Here is a 21,746-nt window from a genome sequence, read left to right on the forward strand (position 1 = left end):
CTACCTACTCATCTAATCCCCTGCTCGAGCACATTCAGCAGAGCATGCCAGAATTCGGTAGTTCAACTCCAGTTGCAGGGAGCCTGCCCTGTCCCAGCGCAGCAACGACTGAGCAAACCTTCCCTCATATTGCTCCTGTGGCACCAGAGGAAAAGCAGGGGGCCCATTTCTCCTGTGATCTCTCTTTTTTGTTGGCATACAGGCAAAAAAACCTGCACTCATACAAGGCATTAAAACTTTGAAATGAAAAAAAAAGAAAAACAACTTAAAATGGAGATACTCCCCCTCCTCCTCAAAACAATATGGGGGTATAAAACTGAAGGAAAGCTGTTATTAAAAAAGGTAGGCCATGAGTTAAAAAATTACAGGTAGAGTAAATGAGAAATGTCAAGAAGCAAAGATTCCTGGCACAGGAAAGGGACGAACACGTACAGGACAGAGAAATCCTAAAACTTAGAGTATCACAATCCAAGAATCCAACATTAAATTAAGACTAAGATTAAATCCATGAGTGTATGGTTTAAAGCATGAAAATAAATAAACCATAAACCATAAAATTTGAGGTCCAAATAAATTCCCTTTTCACTTTGGAAAAAGCCAGCACATATTAAGAATAACATGCCAGATTCTGTCCCATCAGTAGCAGAGCACAATCAACAACAGGGCAGCAAGAATTGTACTAAAGCAGAGATGCAAAACTCATAATTGATAAATTGATGTTGAGAATCAGAAAGTAAATTGCCATTTTGGTTATGTCATACCCGGTGGGCTGCATACTAGTGAAAGATAATAAGTAATACTCTGTAACCCAAGGAGTTTATAATGCGAGAGAGATGCAGTTAATAAAACAAACAACAGGAATAAAGCAGGTAGATGTGGAACAACAAATTATGACCACAGCTGCTTTGAAGTGACTGGCTGCTCATAATTGTTGATCTAGACCTTTTCTCCAGCTGCTAAACTGCATTAATATAGCTAAAAATACCTTTTCTGCTTTTTTGATTCTCCTTATTGCTTTCTCTTTTAAGAAAACACTATTAATTGCCAAAGGCGTTGCATATGGCAGAGTAAGTGGGTCACAAGCCATATTCTGAAAGCACTAGTGAAAATGCAAACATTTTTGAACTCCTGATTCAGATAGCATATATTTTCTAAACCAGTTTTTGTTTCAATAGTTTCTGTTTCCCTCCTTTTTTTTCCCTGGGTGTCTCCTAGGAGCTGCTTGAGTCATATCCCACACGGACTATGGAGAGCTTCAACTACCATGGCTTCATCTCTAGGATTCTGTGAAGCAGGGAGCGTTCTTAATTAATTCCTCAGACACCCAGCAGACGGAAACTGCCACCTTTATCTACCGTCTACTGCTCCCTTCCACTTCCAGGCGTGAACGGCCCAGCTCCAAGCTGGCAGCCTTTCCCAGTGGAAGCATTTTCCCTGAAATGAGCCCCACTGAAAATGACATGACTCGACTGCATACAGTTCTGGCAAAAATAGCCTCTGAACAAGAGAAAAAGCCCAACAGTTTTCATCGAAGAGACATGTCAGCTCCTGAGGCTTGCACCTTCTTGCAGAGAGTGAGCTAAATGCTCCAGGAATAAAATTAAGTCAAAGTGATAGCAGGTTTGCACAGTTGGTACTTTCACAGAAAGCATATCCCATTCTCACACTAGACCAGGACCAGTAAGTCAGCTTTCCAGGTGCAAGTGTTGCACAGAAGAGAGGCAGAGGTGCATCGCATTGTGGCTTGATCTTACACAGTTTTGGGGCTGAGATTCCGCATTTAACCCATACTGTACCCACGGACATGGACACACACCACTCGGACAGATCGCTCGCTCCTCAACAGACATCAACTTCATTCGTTTTCCAGCAGGACATAGAGATTCGTTTGCTTGGCAAAGAATAGGATAGAAGTACATCAGCAAACAGATCCTTTTGGAAGGAATGGGTTCATTTCTCCAGCTGCTGAATAACATGACATCAGGGTTTTTTTATTCCTTGAAAAGCGGCAAAATTAACAAGCAGCAGTTACGAATGCGATACAGCCTGATTTGATCAATGTTTTCTCCCTATATTAAGGATGTTTGTTAATCATTCATTCCATAATTTTCCTAAAATGCTTGCTCAATACATTAAAAAGTATGCATTTCTATATATTCAATTACATGCAGAAAATTTCTATTGCTTGATTGGGGAGTCACGACGCCAACAGCTCTCATAGCTTGCCATCTCTGAAGACAGAATCATACTTAATACTTACTATAACTAGGCTTTTCATCTTAAACTGTAATTACTTTCCACTTCAGAACTACAGAATGAAGCATCTTCCTATACTTAAGCCTCCCAGTGCAGGGCCAGCTTGAAAAAAATCAAAGAACATTATCGATTTTCTCAAGGGAGTAAGATATTTGCTAACTGCCAAGAACTATCAAGAACTATTCACGTGTAGCATAAGAAGATGTAGCATGAGAAATGACACACATTACCCTGTCCGTATTCTGGAAAATCATTGCAGCTGAATGAAATCTCAGTTTATCACAAACCAAGTCATATGAAAAACTAGGACAGCCTATAGGAAATTAGTAATGTAAATATAAAGAAAAGGATAGGAAAGGTTTTATTTGTGGGTCTAACAATGGGAAGGAATAAACGACAATGTAAATACTTGTTGTTTAAAGAAAAAGTTCAGCAGAAACAGGTTTAAATGAGATTTGACAAAAAAAAAAAAACCTCACTGCCTGCAAGTTATAAACATGACCAATTATTCAGGAAAAAAAAATGGCATCAGCACTGCAGTTGATACACAACTCACTTGATATACTAAACAAAGAGGCTGGAATTCCAAAAGGCTTCTATATATTTTATATATTTATACACACACATTCATGCTTTCTCTCCTTCCACAGCAAGTCATTATAACCACATCAGAGCAAGGGAGTAAGAAAAGACAAGAGAAAATGTCTTTAAACAGTTTAATCACAACACTGCTTATTAAAGAAAGGAATAAAATAATTTAAAAACAATTTCCAACACACAATCAACAGCTTGATCAAAACAACAAAAATCCTTACCTGTGCGTTCCTATTCCTGGCTTCTCTCCTTGCTGCTTTTTCTTTTAGCCTTTTCTCCTAAAACAAACAAGATGTACACTTTTAAAGCAAATTCCTGTGGTTTTCTTTTATTTTAGTATTTTAAGATTGAAGTTAAGCCACCTAGGTATTTTTAATGCCTGCATGCTATATTGGTGGTATTCATCCTAAATATTACTGACGAAAAATGATAAATAAAAAGATCTGAGGTATTATTCATTCTTCTTGAAGGAAATAAAACTACAAGAATGATTCAAACTCACATTTTACCTCCACTGAGACTTGTTACTTTTAAAGGAATGATGCAGCTACGTATTTTGATGAAGTTAGTATTTGTCTCTAAAACACAGTAGTTAAAATGGCACCAAGAGATCCAACTTTTCTTATTTCTCAGTGGCTTAATATGAAATCCATTCCATTTAACAAACTAAAATGATAATTTTCTTAACTTCAGAAATGCTAAAGCAACTGGGGAGTGAAAGCTAAAACGTGTTGTCCCTAGCTTTCGTATCTACATTATTAACAAACACTCTACAATAGAATTTGCTTAGCAATTGTATCGATTCAGAGAACCATAACATTAAGTTCCCTCCACTAAAGGGATTCTGCTGTGGGAAAATGAGCAAAATGCAATGACAAATTCATACAAAGCTGCCTGCCAGATTCCTGAGCACACAAGAGCAGCCATGATATTTAATTCAATTGACATTTATTGCCTCTTTTTTTATTCTTGTTGTTCTTATTGGAATTGGTTTATTTTTAAACCAACTGAAGGATTATCTCGAATTTAGACTCAGTCAGGTCCTTGCAATTGAACATCCTTTAAATTATCTATTTCATGAGGTAAGGACAGAAATTCAGGTGAGGGCATATGTCCTTTAGAAAATCACACTGCTCCCTCTTTTTCTTGTGTTTTAGAGATACTGATGACACATTGTGCTAGCAGTACTAGAGATACTGCTAGCACAGAAATGTTTCTGGAATACATCTCTCGGTTTCTTTGAGTAATATAGGCCATTCCTGCATCAGCACATTTAGAACCGGGTCCACATAAAAGGGGACATTACTTTAACATCAGACCAGGGGCAACAGCTCTGCACAGAGAAGGCTGAAGATGAGTCATATTTCAGCTCACTCACGGGGGTAAGGGGAAAGCTACAGCTCCAGCAGTCACAGTGGCAAAACATCACAATGATGCCACCAAAGCATACTGGTAGGTACCACAGAACATTGTTTGGAAAAGCAGTGTGTTTGAGTGCAGACCCGGGAAAAGGAGAGCACAGCCACCATGAATTTCAAAACTGGTGTCTAAATTCAGTTTCTTTTGAATGATTTATCTGGCAAGTGTCATAAAAAAAAAAAAAGTGGAAGAGAACAGAGCTAGAAAGTAACACACCAGATATTACAAAGCAGGATAAAGCAGCTTTTAAATTGGATAGTCCAGAAAATTTCAGATAGAAAAATTCTATGGTATATGAAAAGGCAGTGTCTTAACTACAGCCATAGGCTTAAGCCAGTATAGCAGCAAAGTTTCTGCTCAAGGGATTTACAACAGAGCACTGAAAAATAGGCTACGAAAGCAGGAGATTGACATAATGCCATAGAAGAGGAGCACGCCAGATAGCATAATACACATATGTCTAAAAGAACGGTAAAGACACAAGAAGATTCTAAAGTTAATAGGTGCAGAGACTGAAATCAGGAGTACAAAAAACCAAGAGATGCCGTCAAGACCTTTTTTTTTTTATTTCTTTGAGGAAGAGAGAAGAGATTTGGTTCCTTGTCAATGAAAAACAAAAGCAGATTTTGCACAGGGTACATCTATATCATCACTGCATCGGAGTTAGAAGTGCATTTCAGAAGCCAATGTCCTAATCAGGCTCACCTCTGCTGTGTTTCACACTACAAGGCAGCCTTCAGGAACACAGCTAATACACTCCAACCACTCCACTGCCCTTTTATACGACTGCATAAAACCCAGAAATTAACTACCTGCCCTCAGGTTACAAAGAAATGCTACAGCACAGCCAGAAACACAAAGTCTCCAAAGATTCAGATGAGTATTTTAACTACGATGTCATTCATTCTCACGCTGCTACTGCTAGGAAGAAGTATGGGCCCATGCAGAACACCCATGGACAAGGTACTGTAAGACAGCTGTAAAAAGTAATCAAATGAGGCAAAGTTGTACCATTCAAACAGTTTGATATGATTTATTTCATGTGAATAGATCCTGTTCATCTGTGGATAGCTCTGTAAATATCTGTACCTCCTAAGCCGTCCAACATTAGTTTTCACACATGGGAAAAAACAGGAAAGTCTGGATTTTCTTGGAATACCAAAAGTGTAACACAGTAAGAATGCCAGATTTTCTCACTGTTCTACCAGGCTATAAATCATTACCTGTAAAATAGCACATAATTTAGAGATTAAATATCCGATTTACTAGGGCAGGAAAACAAAAGATTATGTTTCAAAATATGAAAACTTAATTATAGATATATTACTGGCTGACACTCTGTTATAGAATAACTTCATAACACAGCATCATGAGGCTGTCAGATAAAGCTCTAAAACACCCCAATCTGATTAAATACTCTTTTATATACAATGCTGAAGTCAAGCATCCATATTTTCTTTTCCATTTATATTGAATAGCTCTCCTTTGTACCCATATAGGACCTTCTTCACAGCTGAAAGATCTAGTCATGTCCCTTCCAGGCTATCAACACAGAGGATAAGAAAGAAGTTTAACTCAAAAAATCAGTGCAATAATTTGATGTAGCTTAACTCCAAAGAAACTGCTTCCAGCCCTTTTAGACCAAAACCAAGCAATCTCAAGAAGTTAGTAAGCTCAGTAATCACAGGGATGAGAGTATTTAGTCATTATCATGTAATAAGGCTAAATCATTTGGTTTTCAACTAAACAAAGAACAGTTATGGTTATTGAACCCTCCTACCTTTCCTGCACTAGAATCAACAACAGAACCAGCTCTGCCTAACAAGGACCCAAAAACATGGATAAAGCTCCTTCTAATATATGGAAAAGCTGCTTGCTGTTCTTAACTCTGAAGTTAAGAAGTTTGCCACTGGCTTCTTTTCACACTCATATTTCCTCTTTCTTTCACTGTTGGGTTTTAAAAAAAACAACTTCATATGCCTTTTACTTCTCCCTCAAGACTCCAACGCACTTATTAAAAAGAAATATTCTAACATTTACATTCCATGTTCTCAAGTTGAGGCAAAAAAAATTAACATAATAGCATGGCAGCTCTCTCTAGTTGGTGAGGTTAGGAATATGTGAAAGATGCATATAACGACAGGTTCAAATCCAAGTTTTTAGTGATAAAAAAAGAAAATCCAGCAATTTTAAAATTTCACTGACCTCTTCTATTTGCTTACCTAAAGGCAAGAAATAGTTTCACTCAATACAATTAATGCATCCTATGGCACATTTAGCCCTTAGGGCATTAAAAAAGCCTATGGCAAACCTATTTGCTGTAAAAATTTCACGTTCATCTGACTCATCTGAAGTCTTTTTATTTAAATGCTCAAGAACTCCTGCAGGTTTTGATCAAAGATTTTAATGCTGCTTTTTTAATAATTGATCCTTTACATACTGATGCAACGATTCGGAGCTATGAACCTATTCTATTTAACAGCTGTGGTAATGGTCTACCACACACCAGTTCTTAGAGGTGGCCAAGGTTTGGAACAAATCACTTTGTCACCTGGAAAAATTTGGCTGTTATTTGCAAATACAGCCTAGTTGATACCAGTATCTGATATTATACCTTGGTATTTTACTATCTCTTGTTATTTAGTGGGATGTACTTAGGGACAGTCAGCTGTGCTGCAGAAAATACACACACAGCTGTTCAAACATTCATAGCATCTCTTATGTTCAGGCATCATCATATTCAAGAGCTGGTTTCCACCCAAATTTTAAAGCACAAATGTGCTCTGAAAAGAGACTTAATAATTGGCACTGTGGTATCCACATTTGTCTTCTCTCGGATTTCACACCAAGTTTGTGCTGCTTACATGCAAAATATGTTTTGATTGTTATTATTAACTATTCAGCTTGCAAGCAACTTCGTATCTGAAAATCCAACTCTACTAAATATGGGACCAGCCCATAAAGCAAGATTACTAACTTCTAGCTACACAATCAACACACACATGAGCCAACACAGAATCAGACTGTGCCCTCTCTTCCATGGTGGTTTTGCTCTGCACAGGTGGATGGAAGAAAAACTAGAATTAATGAGAACTATTTATTAATTACTTAAAAATAAACAGAATGAGGGAGGACTGAATACATGTCGAGTAAGAAAATTCTGTTTCCACAATCATTTTTTGGCCATTGCTCCATTTTATATTGCTGTGTAGTTTAATATTTGACTTGTCATAGCGATTAGTGAATCATCTACATGCAAGCAACACTCCAACCACCAAAACAAACCAAGCATCCCAACTGAAAGATAAAACTGAATCAACTTATTAGTATTTCTTTGAATATTTTTTTTTTTTAAATCTGGAAATTAAGTACAAAATTGGTTACCATTAAATAAACAAATCTTAATACCTTCAGAGGAAAAAAGCAAAAGCTTTTTTATTATTTTGTGTTTGTTTTGTGATGGTTTCTTATCTCTTAATATTTGGGTTTAGAAATCTATTAAATAACCTCTTCAAGCAACAAACTATATAAATATAATGATGTAAACCTCATCTGTAGAGGTGATGTTACCAGATGATGTTTACTTTATAAGTAGTGAAACTGAAACACGGTTTCCTAGTGTGATCTATTTAAGACAACACAGGAAAACTGTGGCATCGAAAGCATGTGAAGTAAAGCTCATTGTCTTTTTTTTCCAACCACCTCTAAGGTTTCTTCCAGTGCTTATTTAATGTTTAAGATTGTCATTCTCATTTAAAAGAAGAAAACACAAACTAACAGAAACTGACCCTTAAAAGGACATTGTTAGAACAAAACCAACACAGGAAACCAGTTGACAAAACTGAAAATTATTTCTTTTTCATTTAACATCTAAACACACTGAACATATTTTAAGGATAGAATATTTTTTTTAAAGTTGGTAAGTGAAACATTTGGTTTAAACATACGTATGCGTAATATATATTTATTGCCACAGAAGTGATTTGGGATGTTCAACGACCAAGAAGGAAAGGGACACAAGCTAGGACACATGCACACATACAGTTTGGTTCTGACAAACAGCCTTCCAATAAGAAAGGTGTTAAGTCACAGTCATTAAAATACAGAGGCATTCCAGTAACCACCTTTTTTGTGTGCAAATAGCATCTGAGCCAGATTCTAAACCTACAGAAACCAAAGGGATTCTTTCAAATGAATTTATAAACCCTTTCATCCCACCCTGTATATACATACACAAACACACACAGAGGCAGAGGTAAAGATAGCCCTAATTACTCAAAATACATTTTCAACATAATTACATCAGGAATTAGGTTAGTTAATGGTGTTTAAAGGTAACATTTAAAGCTGTAAACTAAAATCTTAATGTCAAAGTCAGTGGGAGTTGCAGTGCAGAACACACTAGCATTTTCTATAGAGAAGTAGAGGAAAAAGACCAATGAAGATGCACTTCATCTGATTCTGTTATTGCTTTCAGTTTTGAAGGGATGATACCATTTAAGAGTGGGAATCTATAATCGAGACAGGTCACAGACTCCTGAGCTCTTTTACTGCAGTTGCTCTTAAGGAAATACCCAGGTCCCATCTACTAGATCTGAGAGAGAGAGAAGGCAGAAACCCCCGTGGCTGCCTGCGCCTGCCCATGCAGGTACCCAGCAGGACCCCAGACCCCAGCAAGCGAAGGGTGCAGCTCCCATCAGAAGCTGCCAGGTTGCCTCAAGGACCCATGACAGGTAGAGACCAGCATTTGGGGCAGTTGGCCCATTACATCCTCCAGCAGGACAAGCAGCCTGGCATGGAAGCTCCCTTACAGCGCTAAGGCTGCAACTCCACCTTAGCTGAATTTAAGTTAAATCAGCGCTTCTTCAGCCTCCACTCACAGCTGCATTTTTCGATTAGGGTGTACACAACCAACCTGCTCACAGTTATTTCATTTTCTTATTTTTCCCATCAATGGGATGATGCCAATAACTCTGATTTGGATGGAAAACACTTAAAAAACATCCAAGGGCACTCAAAGCTTTAAGTGTAGCCCACCCAGCTGCTGAAGTGAAAGAAAAGCAAACAAGGAGCAAGCCCTTGCCTCCGCCAGCAGCACAGTGAGGCCGGAGGGATGCTGCTGCTAGGACTGAAAAGGGACGCCTGTCAACCCTCTTGTCAGCGTCCATTCCCCTTATCTTAATAAGCTCTGCACCTGGAACACAAGAGCTGCATTGCCTGCACACAATAGCTATGAAAGGGCTCAGATAGGCTTTCTAACAAAGTAATACTCTCTTGATTTATTTTACACATCTCTCCATCTCTAATACTTTTCTTCTTTGCAGTTTAGCTAAATGCTCCTCTGAGCAGCAACCTCTTCCCTTTATATTTTGCTCCTACGCTGGCAAACTCTTTACGTGAGAGAATTTTATCATCCTCACCCAGCACCACATTAAACCAACTGTACAATTACACTGAAATCTGACAAATTTCACCTCAAAGTGGAGGACTATTCAAGTGCTTTACTTAATAAAGAGCATAATACTGCAATTGAGATTTTTTTTCCCTTCCGATTATTTCCTTTGAAATATGATGCAATCTCTCCTCAGAATGAATGTATTGATTGATTTCAAACTACAAATAGTATTTTTCACGGGTGCATTTATCTTCCAGCATACTGAATAGTTTGCACTGTATAGCACCTATTTTTCTTTTTATTAATTGCATATAATTTTTTTTTAATCATGACTGAAAATTTGGTAAAAATAAAGAAAAAACCCAGGGGGGTCTTTTCTGTTTCTTGAACTGTTATACACAGCATTCAATGATTTATTACAACATGCAATGAGTACTTTTAGCATTATTTTATAAAACTATAAACCAAACATGTTTAAATCATAACTACCCTGTCATCAACAGAAATCCCTTTCAAAAGCAGGACTGGGAGCAAGACAGAGCTTAGAGCTCCAGTTGGAGGGGGGCTGCCACAGGAAGAGACAAGGCACAGGACGTTCTCCCTGAGAGCTGTCCCACCTGGGCCATGGCTTGGCCAACCATGGGGTTGCCCAGCCAAGGCACAGGGTGAGGATTGCTGCAGGGGCCGGAGGTAGGAGAGAGACAAAGACTATTTGGGGAAGTAATCCCTAAGGAACATAGTGTGGCACAAGATACACAAAGGAAAAATAATCCACTACAAATATCAGCTGACATCTTAACTGATTTGGTTACACCATTCTTCTCCTACTAGTTAAAATTACCAGCATTACTCATTTTAAAAATAAACTCACAGCTGATTCTAATCTTTGGCCAACTGCAGGTTGCAACAGAAAAGAATTCTTCCTTGATAAGTAAACTTGTGTCTCTTTTTTCAAATTCATACATCAAATGCATCTTTCATTGGATCAATTCAATTCATACAGATTTTAAGTCATCATGAGGTGACAATAGTTCTCCAAGTACTCTCTCCAAGCATGCCAGATATCCTGTATAGTTGTGCAGTACCTTTTCTTTCCCTAAATGCCCCCAGAAATCTTCAGAGCATCAGCTCTGAACTCAGCACTGAGGCTGCTATATCATCCCTAGTATTGTAACTCCATTTTTCTTCCTTAGAGGAAGCATCATATCCAGATTCTAAAGAACTGTATGTGAATTAATATAAAATTAATAAAGTTACAGTCTCTCTCCTGCTCTCCCCCACATATACAGATGCAAAGATTATTAGAAAATACTCTTTTTGAACTCCATGTTTAAATCTACCTGGATTGTCTCTCTAGGGATACCTTGAATGTAATAATGTGGTTTGTAAGGATATCCTGTTAACAGAGAGACAACGATGAGAAGGAGAAAAAAATAAACTGAACATCATAGACACTAACCCTAATGACCAGTAAGGCAGATAGCGACAAGAGACCCGAACTCCTAAGTCACTGATAGATGAACACTAAAGGAACCACACAAGCACAACCTTGAGAAGGTTCACACAGAACTTTGTAACTGATAAGAACAGGAGAACCAAGGTTATCTGTGTTTATCAGTCTTGTGCAAGAGAGCAAACTTATTATGGAATATTTGAAAGGCACTGTGAGACTGTGCAGAAAGACCAGCACCTGGAAAAACCCAAGGTCAAGGACAGTGACTGTGTAAGGGGTCGATGGTGTGGGTATGGATATTGGACCAACTTAGGGCCCACGCTATTAAGAGATGGGTAAATGTGAGCGTGCTTGTGAATCAAGGGAGTGAGGGTGTTCATAGTTCTGCTACCAAACGTCAACCCTGATCAACAAGAAGGAATAAGCTTGTGCTGCCTGTTCATGTGCTGTTCATGTTCATGCGAGTGCTGCCTGCATTCATCTTTTCCGCCTCTCTTGTCTCTGTGGCCTCCCACGTGTGTATCGTGTGTGCGCATCCGTGCGGTACATGCACAGCCTGGCTGGGGCTGTAACCTGGAACGGGGGCAGCCTCCGTCTCACAGACCTGCAGAGGAAACCTCCTGGATTGAAATCCAAGGAAACTGGCTTCCCTTACCAGCCTGCAATCTTCCATTCTCAAGAATGAATTTTAATCAGAAAGTTATTGAATAAATTCACGGGGTGAGTATACTCTTTCTGAAACTAAGTTTATTATTTTATAAAAGTCTTTCCATAAAGTCTGGTATGAAGACTTTCCTCTTTTAGCCTTGGAAAGAGTTACTAAAGTAGTAATATTTGGGAGCGCCAATAAACAAAGGGTGAAGTATCACAGTGTATCCTCCTCATTAAAACCATCCACTCTCCCATTAACAAACACATTTAGGGAATGGGAGAGAAACCAAACAGAGATACTTTGTTTCAATACAGTTTCTAAAATAGTTCTGTATTTTCTACAGAATTAAGAAGTGTATGAGCAAAACTAAGAGACCTCATAACTTTGGATTTCAGGTGGTACAAATTAGCACCATTTCATTAGCACAAGGGCCACAAAATAGTTTCCTCCCAGCAACAGCAGCGTCTTCTGAAAGATCCCCCTGTGACCCGACATCTAAGTTCTGTCATACCCCTACAGCCATGGTTGTTTAACGTCTTCCAGGGAGGTACGACCTGCATCTTGCTGTGTCAGGCCACCAAAGACAGCCTCAGTTTGTTGGCTACTAATACCTCCCAAATAAAATAAATTAAAATAAAATAAAATAAATACTTCCAGCCATCTTTTCACATTGATCATCCCAAGTCCACAGCATATCTTAGTTGCTGGAAAGTGAGGTAAGAAATAAGGCTCCTATTCATTTTTTCCTTCAGCACCAATGGGCATTTTTGTGAGCTTGGGTTAGTATACAGAGAGGTTATTAAGAAGCGAGATGAATCCCTCTCTGCCTCTATTTTCCTCCTAACAACAGTGCACTTTCAGTTGAAAACTTGAAAAATGGAGTGCGAAAACATGTTCTGAATACTTTATTCACTTCTCCCTTTATCGTTGTTTATAACATTTTACACATTTCAAAAGAGCTCAAACCTACACCTCTTGCTGGGCTGTCATTAAATACCCATTAATGCAGAATTCTTTTCACATAATCTTGATCAGTGTTACTGCCCTTTCCCTTGTGCTGAACTGCTAAAATTACTTTGCTTTCAAAACTTCAATAAGTATTAATTACATCACAATTATACCTCAGATTTTTTTTTTTATTTTTAATCCACCTGATTTTCAATTTTTCCGCATTTGCAGAGGAAGGAGAGGATAACAAAATGTGAGAGTCATGAAGGAAACCTAATTATAGTGTAGAAGCTTTGCAAGTTTCCACAAGCCTTAAGGCACTGCAACGCACATCTCATCTAATCCAAGCATCTCACAAATGCACCAAAACATTTTTCTGATCATACTGAAAACTGTGCTCATTTAAATGACGTTCACAAATGGATTTAAAAGCAATGGCCTGTGGACAGTTTCTGAATAGTTTTGCTCTTCATCAGAAATGGTTTCGCAAGGAAAGTTCATATTAAGCTCACAGGCCATATTCACCAAAAAAAAAAAAAAAGCTATTTTGTGCAAGTTTTGATTTTAAGAAGTTCATTTTTTCCCCAAAGATCTCTAATCTTCAAGACTACACTGAAGAAACCATAAGAGGGATTCTCAATGTAGGATGACCTATAAAATTACAAGCTTTATAGAAAAACTGCTTCTTCTACATCCACTCACAATCTAAATAAAAATCTGAACCCATGTGCAAGATAGAAAAAAAAAAAAAAGGATAGAACAACAATAGCCTTCTGTAAATTATTTTGTTATACTAAGTCACCATTATAAAGCCACTGTAGAGACTTCAGGTATTAGCTTACAATTCAGCTTCAGAGGACTTTTTGATTACTGATGTGCATAACCATGTAGGTTTATAAACCTAAACATTCAGTTTATACAGAATGAAAATGCATTTGTCTCTACTGGTCTTCTAATCTACCTATATAATAATTTTAATAGATTTAGCATGTTTCAAAAATTGATTTAAAGAAAAAAAACAACCTGCCAAACATACAAACCAGGAAACTACACCAAGCATCAGCTGCAGCAAGAAGAAAAGGAATTAAAAGGAAGAAATATGAATCAAGATACATTTGAAACCTGCTGAAAGTGAAGGAACAGGAGAAAGTTTAATTGATGAAAAAGTTAAGCAAAGAACTTGAACAAATCTGAAGCAAAAGCAGAGAGGAAAAATTTAATCATGTTTTTTTCAAAAAGATAGGAAGGAGACAGTTGCAGGAGAATTCCATAATCAAGGTGGAAAACCAAGAAATGGAGAGCTGTCACATCTGCTATTAGAAAATACATCAAATGGACAAAGAGCTACAGCAGTGAGCTTGTGGGAAGGAAATTTAAACAAAGATGGGAATAAAATAATTAGTATTATTACAGAAAGTAAAGGTCAGATGACACAGTTTGTGCTAAGCCATGATGTATTTTAGCTGACAGTCAAGTATGGAGGATTTTAAAAGAAGCAATGACAGTCACAAGTGATGGATTTAAGACTTTGTATAAAAGGGACTGCTGAATGCCAGTGAGGGGATGTCTAAGATGGAATGAAAGTATGTGACTTTCAAAAGGTCCTCTTTCAGTGACACAAGAGGGGGCACTAAGACATCCGCACTTACGCAAAATCTGAAGTCATGAAAATAAGATAAGAAAGCCTCCTGGTCTTTTTGTTGCTTTCATATCCTTTATGGGTAACACACATGAATCTCTTTTAGGTTTCATCCTCTCCCTCTAAATGAGGCCAAGAAATAACTTATACCACTAGCCTATCAGGCTTACATATGCAACCAAACTTTTAATAGCAAATTCAGACGATGGTCAGGAACCTGATCAGGCTTCTGCAGTACAGTCACAATACGTGAACTTGGGTAGCTGTTCTGCCTTCACATCACAAACACTAGAATATCTAGCTATAATCACTACCAATCAGTGGATAAAATCAAACTGGATAAAGTCAGCATTTGCAGAGCAAGGCAATAAAACACCACTTTTTAATTCTTTGGAAAGGAGAAGCTTTGCGTATAAAGCAGGCCTTTAACAACACGTAGTCCAGGTTCTCGCATTTATTCATCACCTGGAGAAAACCAAATGCTTCTCACAATGACTAACAGAATGACGCCTGAACTCAAAGACACCCAGCTGTGTTCAACATGACTGGTATGTGACAAGGTCATAAAACTCTACTTTGGTCCATGATAAATAATACAGAAGCAGTTTGCAAACTTATGGTCTGCAATTTAAAGGTTTTAAAATGCCAGAGAGAAGCCAGACTGAAGATCCTGAAGATTTCACATTACAGCCAAAATTATATGACACTACTTGAATAATTCATTAAATAAATTCTGATACAAGCATACACCGATGCAAGAAGTTAGCACTTTCGCCTACTTGAAATGTAATACTGAACTTTGAGCAAATGGTAGTCTGAAGACTTTTCAGAAACACTCGACCTGAGGTAGAAATCAACTTACCCTATGTTTTTCCTTTATTTTCTTCCTGTATTCTTCTTTGTCAAATTTGTCTTCTTCCCGTAGTCTCTCTTTCGCTTTATCTAAGTTGATACCACTGGCATCATCTTCCTCATCTGCTTTTGTCAAACTGGATTTTTGCACAGGTGGCCACTGCTGCACCAACTGAATTATGCATGTCAACAAGAAAAATAATGGTTAGAATAACTTTTTCCACATCAAAGTTTTGATTACCTAGGTATAAATTATTTTTCTAGACTAAATAAAAAGGTCATTTGCAAAGAAAACAAAATTTCTGCACGATACAAACTAGGATACCTTATTTAACATCACATTCTGTCAAAAATGAGTATTTGAAAATAATGTCTCCATTACACCATATTACTCTTTAATGGATTCACTTGAACTTCTTCCCCTATTTTTCTCTCTTTTCCTAATGGAACAGGTAATTTATAACCTTGCTAGTCATTTTGGGATAAAAGTGATACTCGCTTTTAAGAAATGACTCTCCAAAATATACATAATAGAACAAACCACTAGTAAATCTAAACAATATGTTTTCATGTAAACAAACAATATTCCAACATATTAACTGAGAGAAAAATGAGATAAGCCTTCATCACACAGTACACGAAAAACCATGACTGCAGATTCATGTTTTGGGGGAAGCAAGGAGAACAGATGTAGAGGGTTTTATCGGTTATTGTTTGAAAACTGGATTGGAAATGTTTGATGATTCAAGCTTGACTTGTGGATGGCATGCGGAACACATCCAGCTTCCCTTGAATATCTGAAATTTGAAAGCGAAGACAAAGACTACATATTCACCAAAAATATTCTCCCCTACCTTATGACTTAATAGCTTATACCTCGGGATATGAGCAGATATCATCTACAGGTAGTCTTTGCAAAATAATTCTTGTTTATGGATTGGTAGAGTACTAAGTCTTAAGGAGAAACTATATGACAGGGAATACAGAATGTCTTTCAGATACAAATGCAAAGCCAAACATATTTAGGACTCCTGAATGCACACAAGGTGTTATTCACCTGGACACTGCGAAACTCAACCTGCTGTTTCCACTTCCTTTTGTAAAATGTAGTGTGTGTACTTGTATTTTCTAGAAAGATACATTTCTGAAATGAGCTTTATTTTATCAAAGAGAAGCACGCAGAGTAGAAGAGTAAAACTTTAAAGCAATTTTAGACAGCTCAGAAAAAAAACCAGGAACAACATCCATAGATGCAAACTTTATGTTTCCTTAAATAAGCCACCCCTTCTCTACTGCACTACTTTTCTAACTATAATCTTTATGCTTATTTTTTTTCTCCATCCTCACTCTTTTTTGCTTCATTGCAGAGATACATAAAACATTTGCATACATATTTTATGATGAGACAACAACTTTTGAATATCTAAAAATATCTGAAGATATAATTTCCACTCAATGGGGAAACCTCTAAAACCTTTTAAATTTTGTCTAATGTCAGTAATTATATGGCTATAGTCCCTTCACCTGCGATATAAAATGCTTTATTTTATTTGGTCACAAAAGCAAATTATATACTTGTAAAGGTGACCTCTCTTTCAGTTTCTGCCTTACTGAAAGTAATCCAGAGTAAGAAAAAAAGTGTTACTTTTTTCTTAATGCTGGAAATGGAAAAAACAACGCACACAACATCAGAAGCTGTGAAATCAAATGTTAGAAAAGTTTATGGAGCATGGAGACTTGCTAGCGAGGTTATCGCCACAATTAAACCCTAGAGTGACTATCATACACAATAGTTCCTTTCAGTATAAAATCAATACATTTTTCCAGGGGCTATTAAAAGATCCAATTAACTTACTGGCAGATTTCAATGCACTGCTACATCAGCACCAGTAGGTGAAAATTTGGTAATTCCTTAGCTTTCCTAACAAAGCTTTTAATCTAGAAATAGCGAATGCTGGAAAGAAAACCAGGGACTCCTTTAAATTCCAGTAAGTTAACTCAAGACTTGGGGGAGCTTTGGCAAACGCCTACAGGAAAATTGTTTTACATTTCTGTAAAGAAAAAATAGGCTCTTGATTCCACCAAAGATAACAGGCAGAAAAGAGGTACAGTTCTGTACCTCCACTAACAGCTCTCATACAAGTATCTTACACATACAAAGGCGAGAAGAGGTCAGTGCTCAGCATTCCTTTTTTTTTTTCCCAGTGGAATTGAATTCTAAATGGAAGCTGAACAGTTTTGCTAAACTTAAACCAATTACAAAAACCACACACTTTTGAAAATATTATCTTTTTATACAGATATAAAGTATTTCTGTCTTTATAGAAACTACAAATGCAGTTCCCACAAAAATACAGTTATTTTGAATTGATCTTACCTCTCCATCTTCAGTAAAGACTATTTTTGTGTTGACTTTAAATTTCTTCTTCAAGATTTTTTTGGCTTCTTGGATTTTAGTTGTTTTTTTCTTCATCTTTGATTTTGATGCATTCTGTATAAAAGAAAATGAGATTTCTTCTGTTTTTTTTTTTTTCCTAGTGACAGAGTATACACTTCAAACTTTCTTAAAAGCAATTATATGTATTAAAATGTAATTCCTAAAACACATCAGTAAGAGTAGTTTCCAGTAAAAATTAGCTAACAGTCTTTTTCATAAAAGTGTTTTAAGCAAGCCATATCATGAGGAACTCATTTACTCTGTTAACAATTTGGCATAACTTAAATCCTATCAGCAGCAGGACACCTGACTCATTTAAATCTCACTCGCCTTTTTGGGACAAGGACAGTAGATTCACCAGCTTACATTGTTAGCAAGCCTCATCAGACAAGAAATCCAGTATAACTGACTGAAGCCATTAGCTCCAACTGATCAGATACCACTTTCATCTCACTTGTTATCCCGTTGTCCCCAGGCACCACAGCACACCAGTTTGAGTTATTTCTGTGCCAATGAAGGGCACAAGTGGCCATGCAAGAACCTTCCTATTTCATAACTTCCTTGCAGTCCCATCAGGGTGCAGAACATCAGTGCTAGGGGTTGTTTACCAAACTTAGCATTAAATAACATTTAGAATCACAAAAGTTATTAGCATCACAGGAAAAAAGTTGTAGTGAAACAAAGTGGTGAAGACACCAGAGAAACTAAAAAATGCATGGATACTGAAGTTACATTTATTTTTTGTGTGCACAATCTTGCTGTTAGAAAGAAGAGGTGAAGAGGTCGCTTCTATTCTTGACAGAGATTGAGAACTCATCCAGAGTATTTTCACATTTTGGAGGTAGTCTGCAACTCTGCCAGGCCCATTTTAATTACTTGTGTAAAATGCAGTGGAAAATAAATTGTCACATCCAGAGATGACCACACAGGTTTCACAGAGCCACCCATCTGGTGGTAACACCGTGGAACCAAAGAACGTGGGTGGAGATTCCCAATCTCCAGACCTCCATCTCTTTTTCTGAGAGCTCTCCTCTCAAGAACAAAGACACAACACACAGAGACAACTTTTTAAACCATAACTGCTATTGCAGGAAGCATTTTATAGCAAAAGATATTCTGCAGGAATACATGGAGACTCCCTAGGAGAAGACCAACAAATCATTCATCAACCTGTAAAGACTGCAAAGCTCCATTACTCATCAAAAAGTGCCTGAAAAACAGTCACTAAACTGTCTAAACTTCTGACAAATAATAGAAAGTGGTCAAAGCAACCAGAAAGAAAAAGGAACAACAGAACTGCTTTCTTTCACTTTTCTATTTTAGTAATTTTAATCAGTTTCATATTCTATACCAAATCCACTATAAAAAGAAGCAAAAAATTAACTCAGAAAGTCACTGTCATTATGGTCAGCACACTAATGCACTGAAATATGAACTACAAAAGGGAAAAATTACAATCTTTCTAACAGGAAAAATGGTTTGTGACAGCTACTGCGCTGTGTTATCAAGTAATGACCATATCTATTATAGAAAATAGTAACTGTAGCAGCATTTTATGTCCTCAGTATTGTCATACAATTTTTGTTGCACTGGGCAGCTACTGCTAACGAGTCTCAGGCACACCTTTGGTAGCCCAGAAAGCTGTGCTAGTCCCTCATTCCTACTGCCTATCCCACAACACAAAATGTTTAAGAGTCTGCATAAGCATAAAACCTTTATCAGGGGATATGGACTAACAGGAATTGTCCAAAGGAAGAATTTAAAGAGAGATGTACTGTCAAGGTGGTAGGACTTCTCACTACCACAACTTTTTCTTTCACCGTTTGCTTTTGGGTTTGTTTCTTCTTTTTTTTTTTTTAATCTTTCATTTCTGCACTGCCAGTATTATTGGTACCAGTGTCATACGCTAACATAAAAAACGAGTGACAAAGTTTAAAATCGGTACAATATTTTGTAAAATTATATTTAAACATACATCTCAGCTGTTTACACTTCTTGGTTTAAAAAAAAAAAAAAAAAAAAAATGTTTTCCTGGCTAAAGAGCACAAATATTCAATGGGCTCTCTCTGCATGCATGGGCAATATTTCCAGTTATACTTCGATCCCTCTCCCTCCTCCTTCGATCCTCTCCCTCCTGATTTTGAGAAAGTATTTTGATGCTGCAAAGCAGCACAGGAAAAAATAGGATAGGTCCAAATTTCCAAACAAAGGGAAGGAACAAGAGGAAGAAGAGACAAATGGGAAGCTAAACTCTCTGACTATACACCTAAAAAGCATAGTATAAGATCAGTGTATGAATTTGGCAGATTTACAGTATGCAGCATTAAGGAAAAGCTTTACTAAACTGAACATACTCAAAGACGATGGCTATCAAGGCTCCCTCAGCTTCGACAGTCTCCTGACTGACTGTTGCAGTTAAAGACCAAACTAACAGCTTGGAGACCAAACATCTTAAACACGGATGTAGGCACATTTTTACAAACTAAATGACTTCACTGTTCAGCAGAAGTGGTGCAGTCCAGGAGGGAAGTTAGGTGGGTTAGGGCAGTGGTTCCTCACAGGGCCTCCCCGTCCCAAGGGGGAGACTACATGGTCCAGGAAAAAGTAAGGCAGGTTAACCATGGGGCGTATATAGCGCTGAGGCTACCGGAGGGTCCCGTAAATGCTGCTTTGGTCCTCTCCTGGGACCCCTCTCACATTGTTCTGAAGCCCCATATAGTCCTAAAGTCTCTTCTCTCTCTTCTGTCACCTAAGTCTGTCCCTGCCATATGCCTCCAGTAGTGTCTTTCAGAGCATCTGCTCCCCATGTCTCAAGAGCCTCTCCCATTACCTCCTGCTCCAGTGGCTGCTGCTCTGTCTTGAACGTATCTGAGCCAGGAGTTCCTCCGACTGGCTGCAGGTCTTGATATAGGATGGGTTGTTTCCACCCACCTCAGCTCATGGCCTCCTGCCCCACCCACGCTACCCCTGTGTCCCCCTCACCCAAATTTCTAATGCCATTACCTGTCTTTGCGTTGACCCCGCATTTGAACAGTTATGTTGAAACATCAGTTTCCCATCAAGCAGGGGTCTGATTCACTCATTCAAGAAGCTAACACCCATGGATAGCAGACCCCAGGCTTTCCTAATCTTCAGTGCCAACCCCTGGTTCTCTGCGTTTTCAAGCCATTCTGTTTACTCAGATCCCATTTTCATCTTTTGTACTAGAAGATACCTGACAATTTACAAGCATCAGGTTGGCATTTAACCCTCCTTCTGTATAGCTTCCTCTCTTTTCTTCACAATGAGTTCAACACACCAGCAGACAACACCAGCTTCTGGAGGCTGCCAAAACATCTCCTCCATCTGTTAACCTCAAGTGCTGCAAGAATACAACTGTGGCAGGAGCAGTAACTCCTCTCTAACCACCCAGTAAACAGCTGAAATCTGAGGTCACAGGCTGTGCAGGCAGAAGCACTGTCACATCAGCAGACATAAGTGAACAGAAGGTTTCTGCTGACAACCAGACCTTGCCCCTAACGCCAGAGTAAGACATGGCATTTTAAAGTGAGAGGAGAGGGCGCAGCAGCTCCCCACACTGACCGCCTGACCCAGAAAACACTGTGTTATCAAAACCCGCTCAACTAATATCTACCTCAGTTAATCCATTTCTAAAGCTGTATTACAGAATCTCAGAATGGTAGGGGCTGGAAGGGATGTCTAGAGACCATCTAGTCCACCCCCCCCCACCCCCGCCAAAGCAGAGTCACATAGAGCAGGCTGGACAGGAACACATCCAGGTGGGTTTTGAGTATCTCCAGAGAAGGGGACTCCACAACCTCTCTGGGCAGCCTGTTCCAGTGCTCTGACACCCTCAGAATAAAGCAGCTTTTCCTCATATTCAGACAGAACTTCCTGTGTTCCAGTTTGTGCCCATTTCCTCTTGTCCTGTCACCGGGCTCCACTGAGAAGAGTCTGGCTACATCCTCCTGACACCCGACATTTAGATATTTATAGGCATTGATGAGATCCCCTCTCGGTCTTCTCTTCTCCAGACTAAACAGACCCAGGTCTCTCGGCCCTTCCTCATTAAGAGAGGTGCTCCATTCCCTCGATCATCTT

The 21,746-nt window shown here is 38.3% G+C and overlaps 1 protein-coding gene across 1 annotated transcript in view; it reads right to left on the reverse strand.

The window, feature by feature from the left end:
* The window catches only part of DDX10 (DEAD-box helicase 10), a 181,332-nt gene that overhangs the window by 53,280 nt on the left and 106,306 nt on the right, over positions 1 to 21,746 (reverse strand). The window contains exons 14-16 of the mRNA XM_074157461.1: positions 17,586 to 17,699; positions 15,219 to 15,380; positions 3,072 to 3,128 (exon numbers count right to left, since the gene is read on the reverse strand). Coding sequence (XP_074013562.1) covers positions 3,072 to 3,128; positions 15,219 to 15,380; positions 17,586 to 17,699 — 333 coding nt within the window. The remainder of the gene's footprint in view (positions 1 to 3,071; positions 3,129 to 15,218; positions 15,381 to 17,585; positions 17,700 to 21,746) is intronic.

Source organism: Numenius arquata, chromosome 1 (genome assembly GCF_964106895.1).
Source record: "Numenius arquata chromosome 1, bNumArq3.hap1.1, whole genome shotgun sequence".
Taxonomy (NCBI): domain Eukaryota; kingdom Metazoa; phylum Chordata; class Aves; order Charadriiformes; family Scolopacidae; genus Numenius; species Numenius arquata.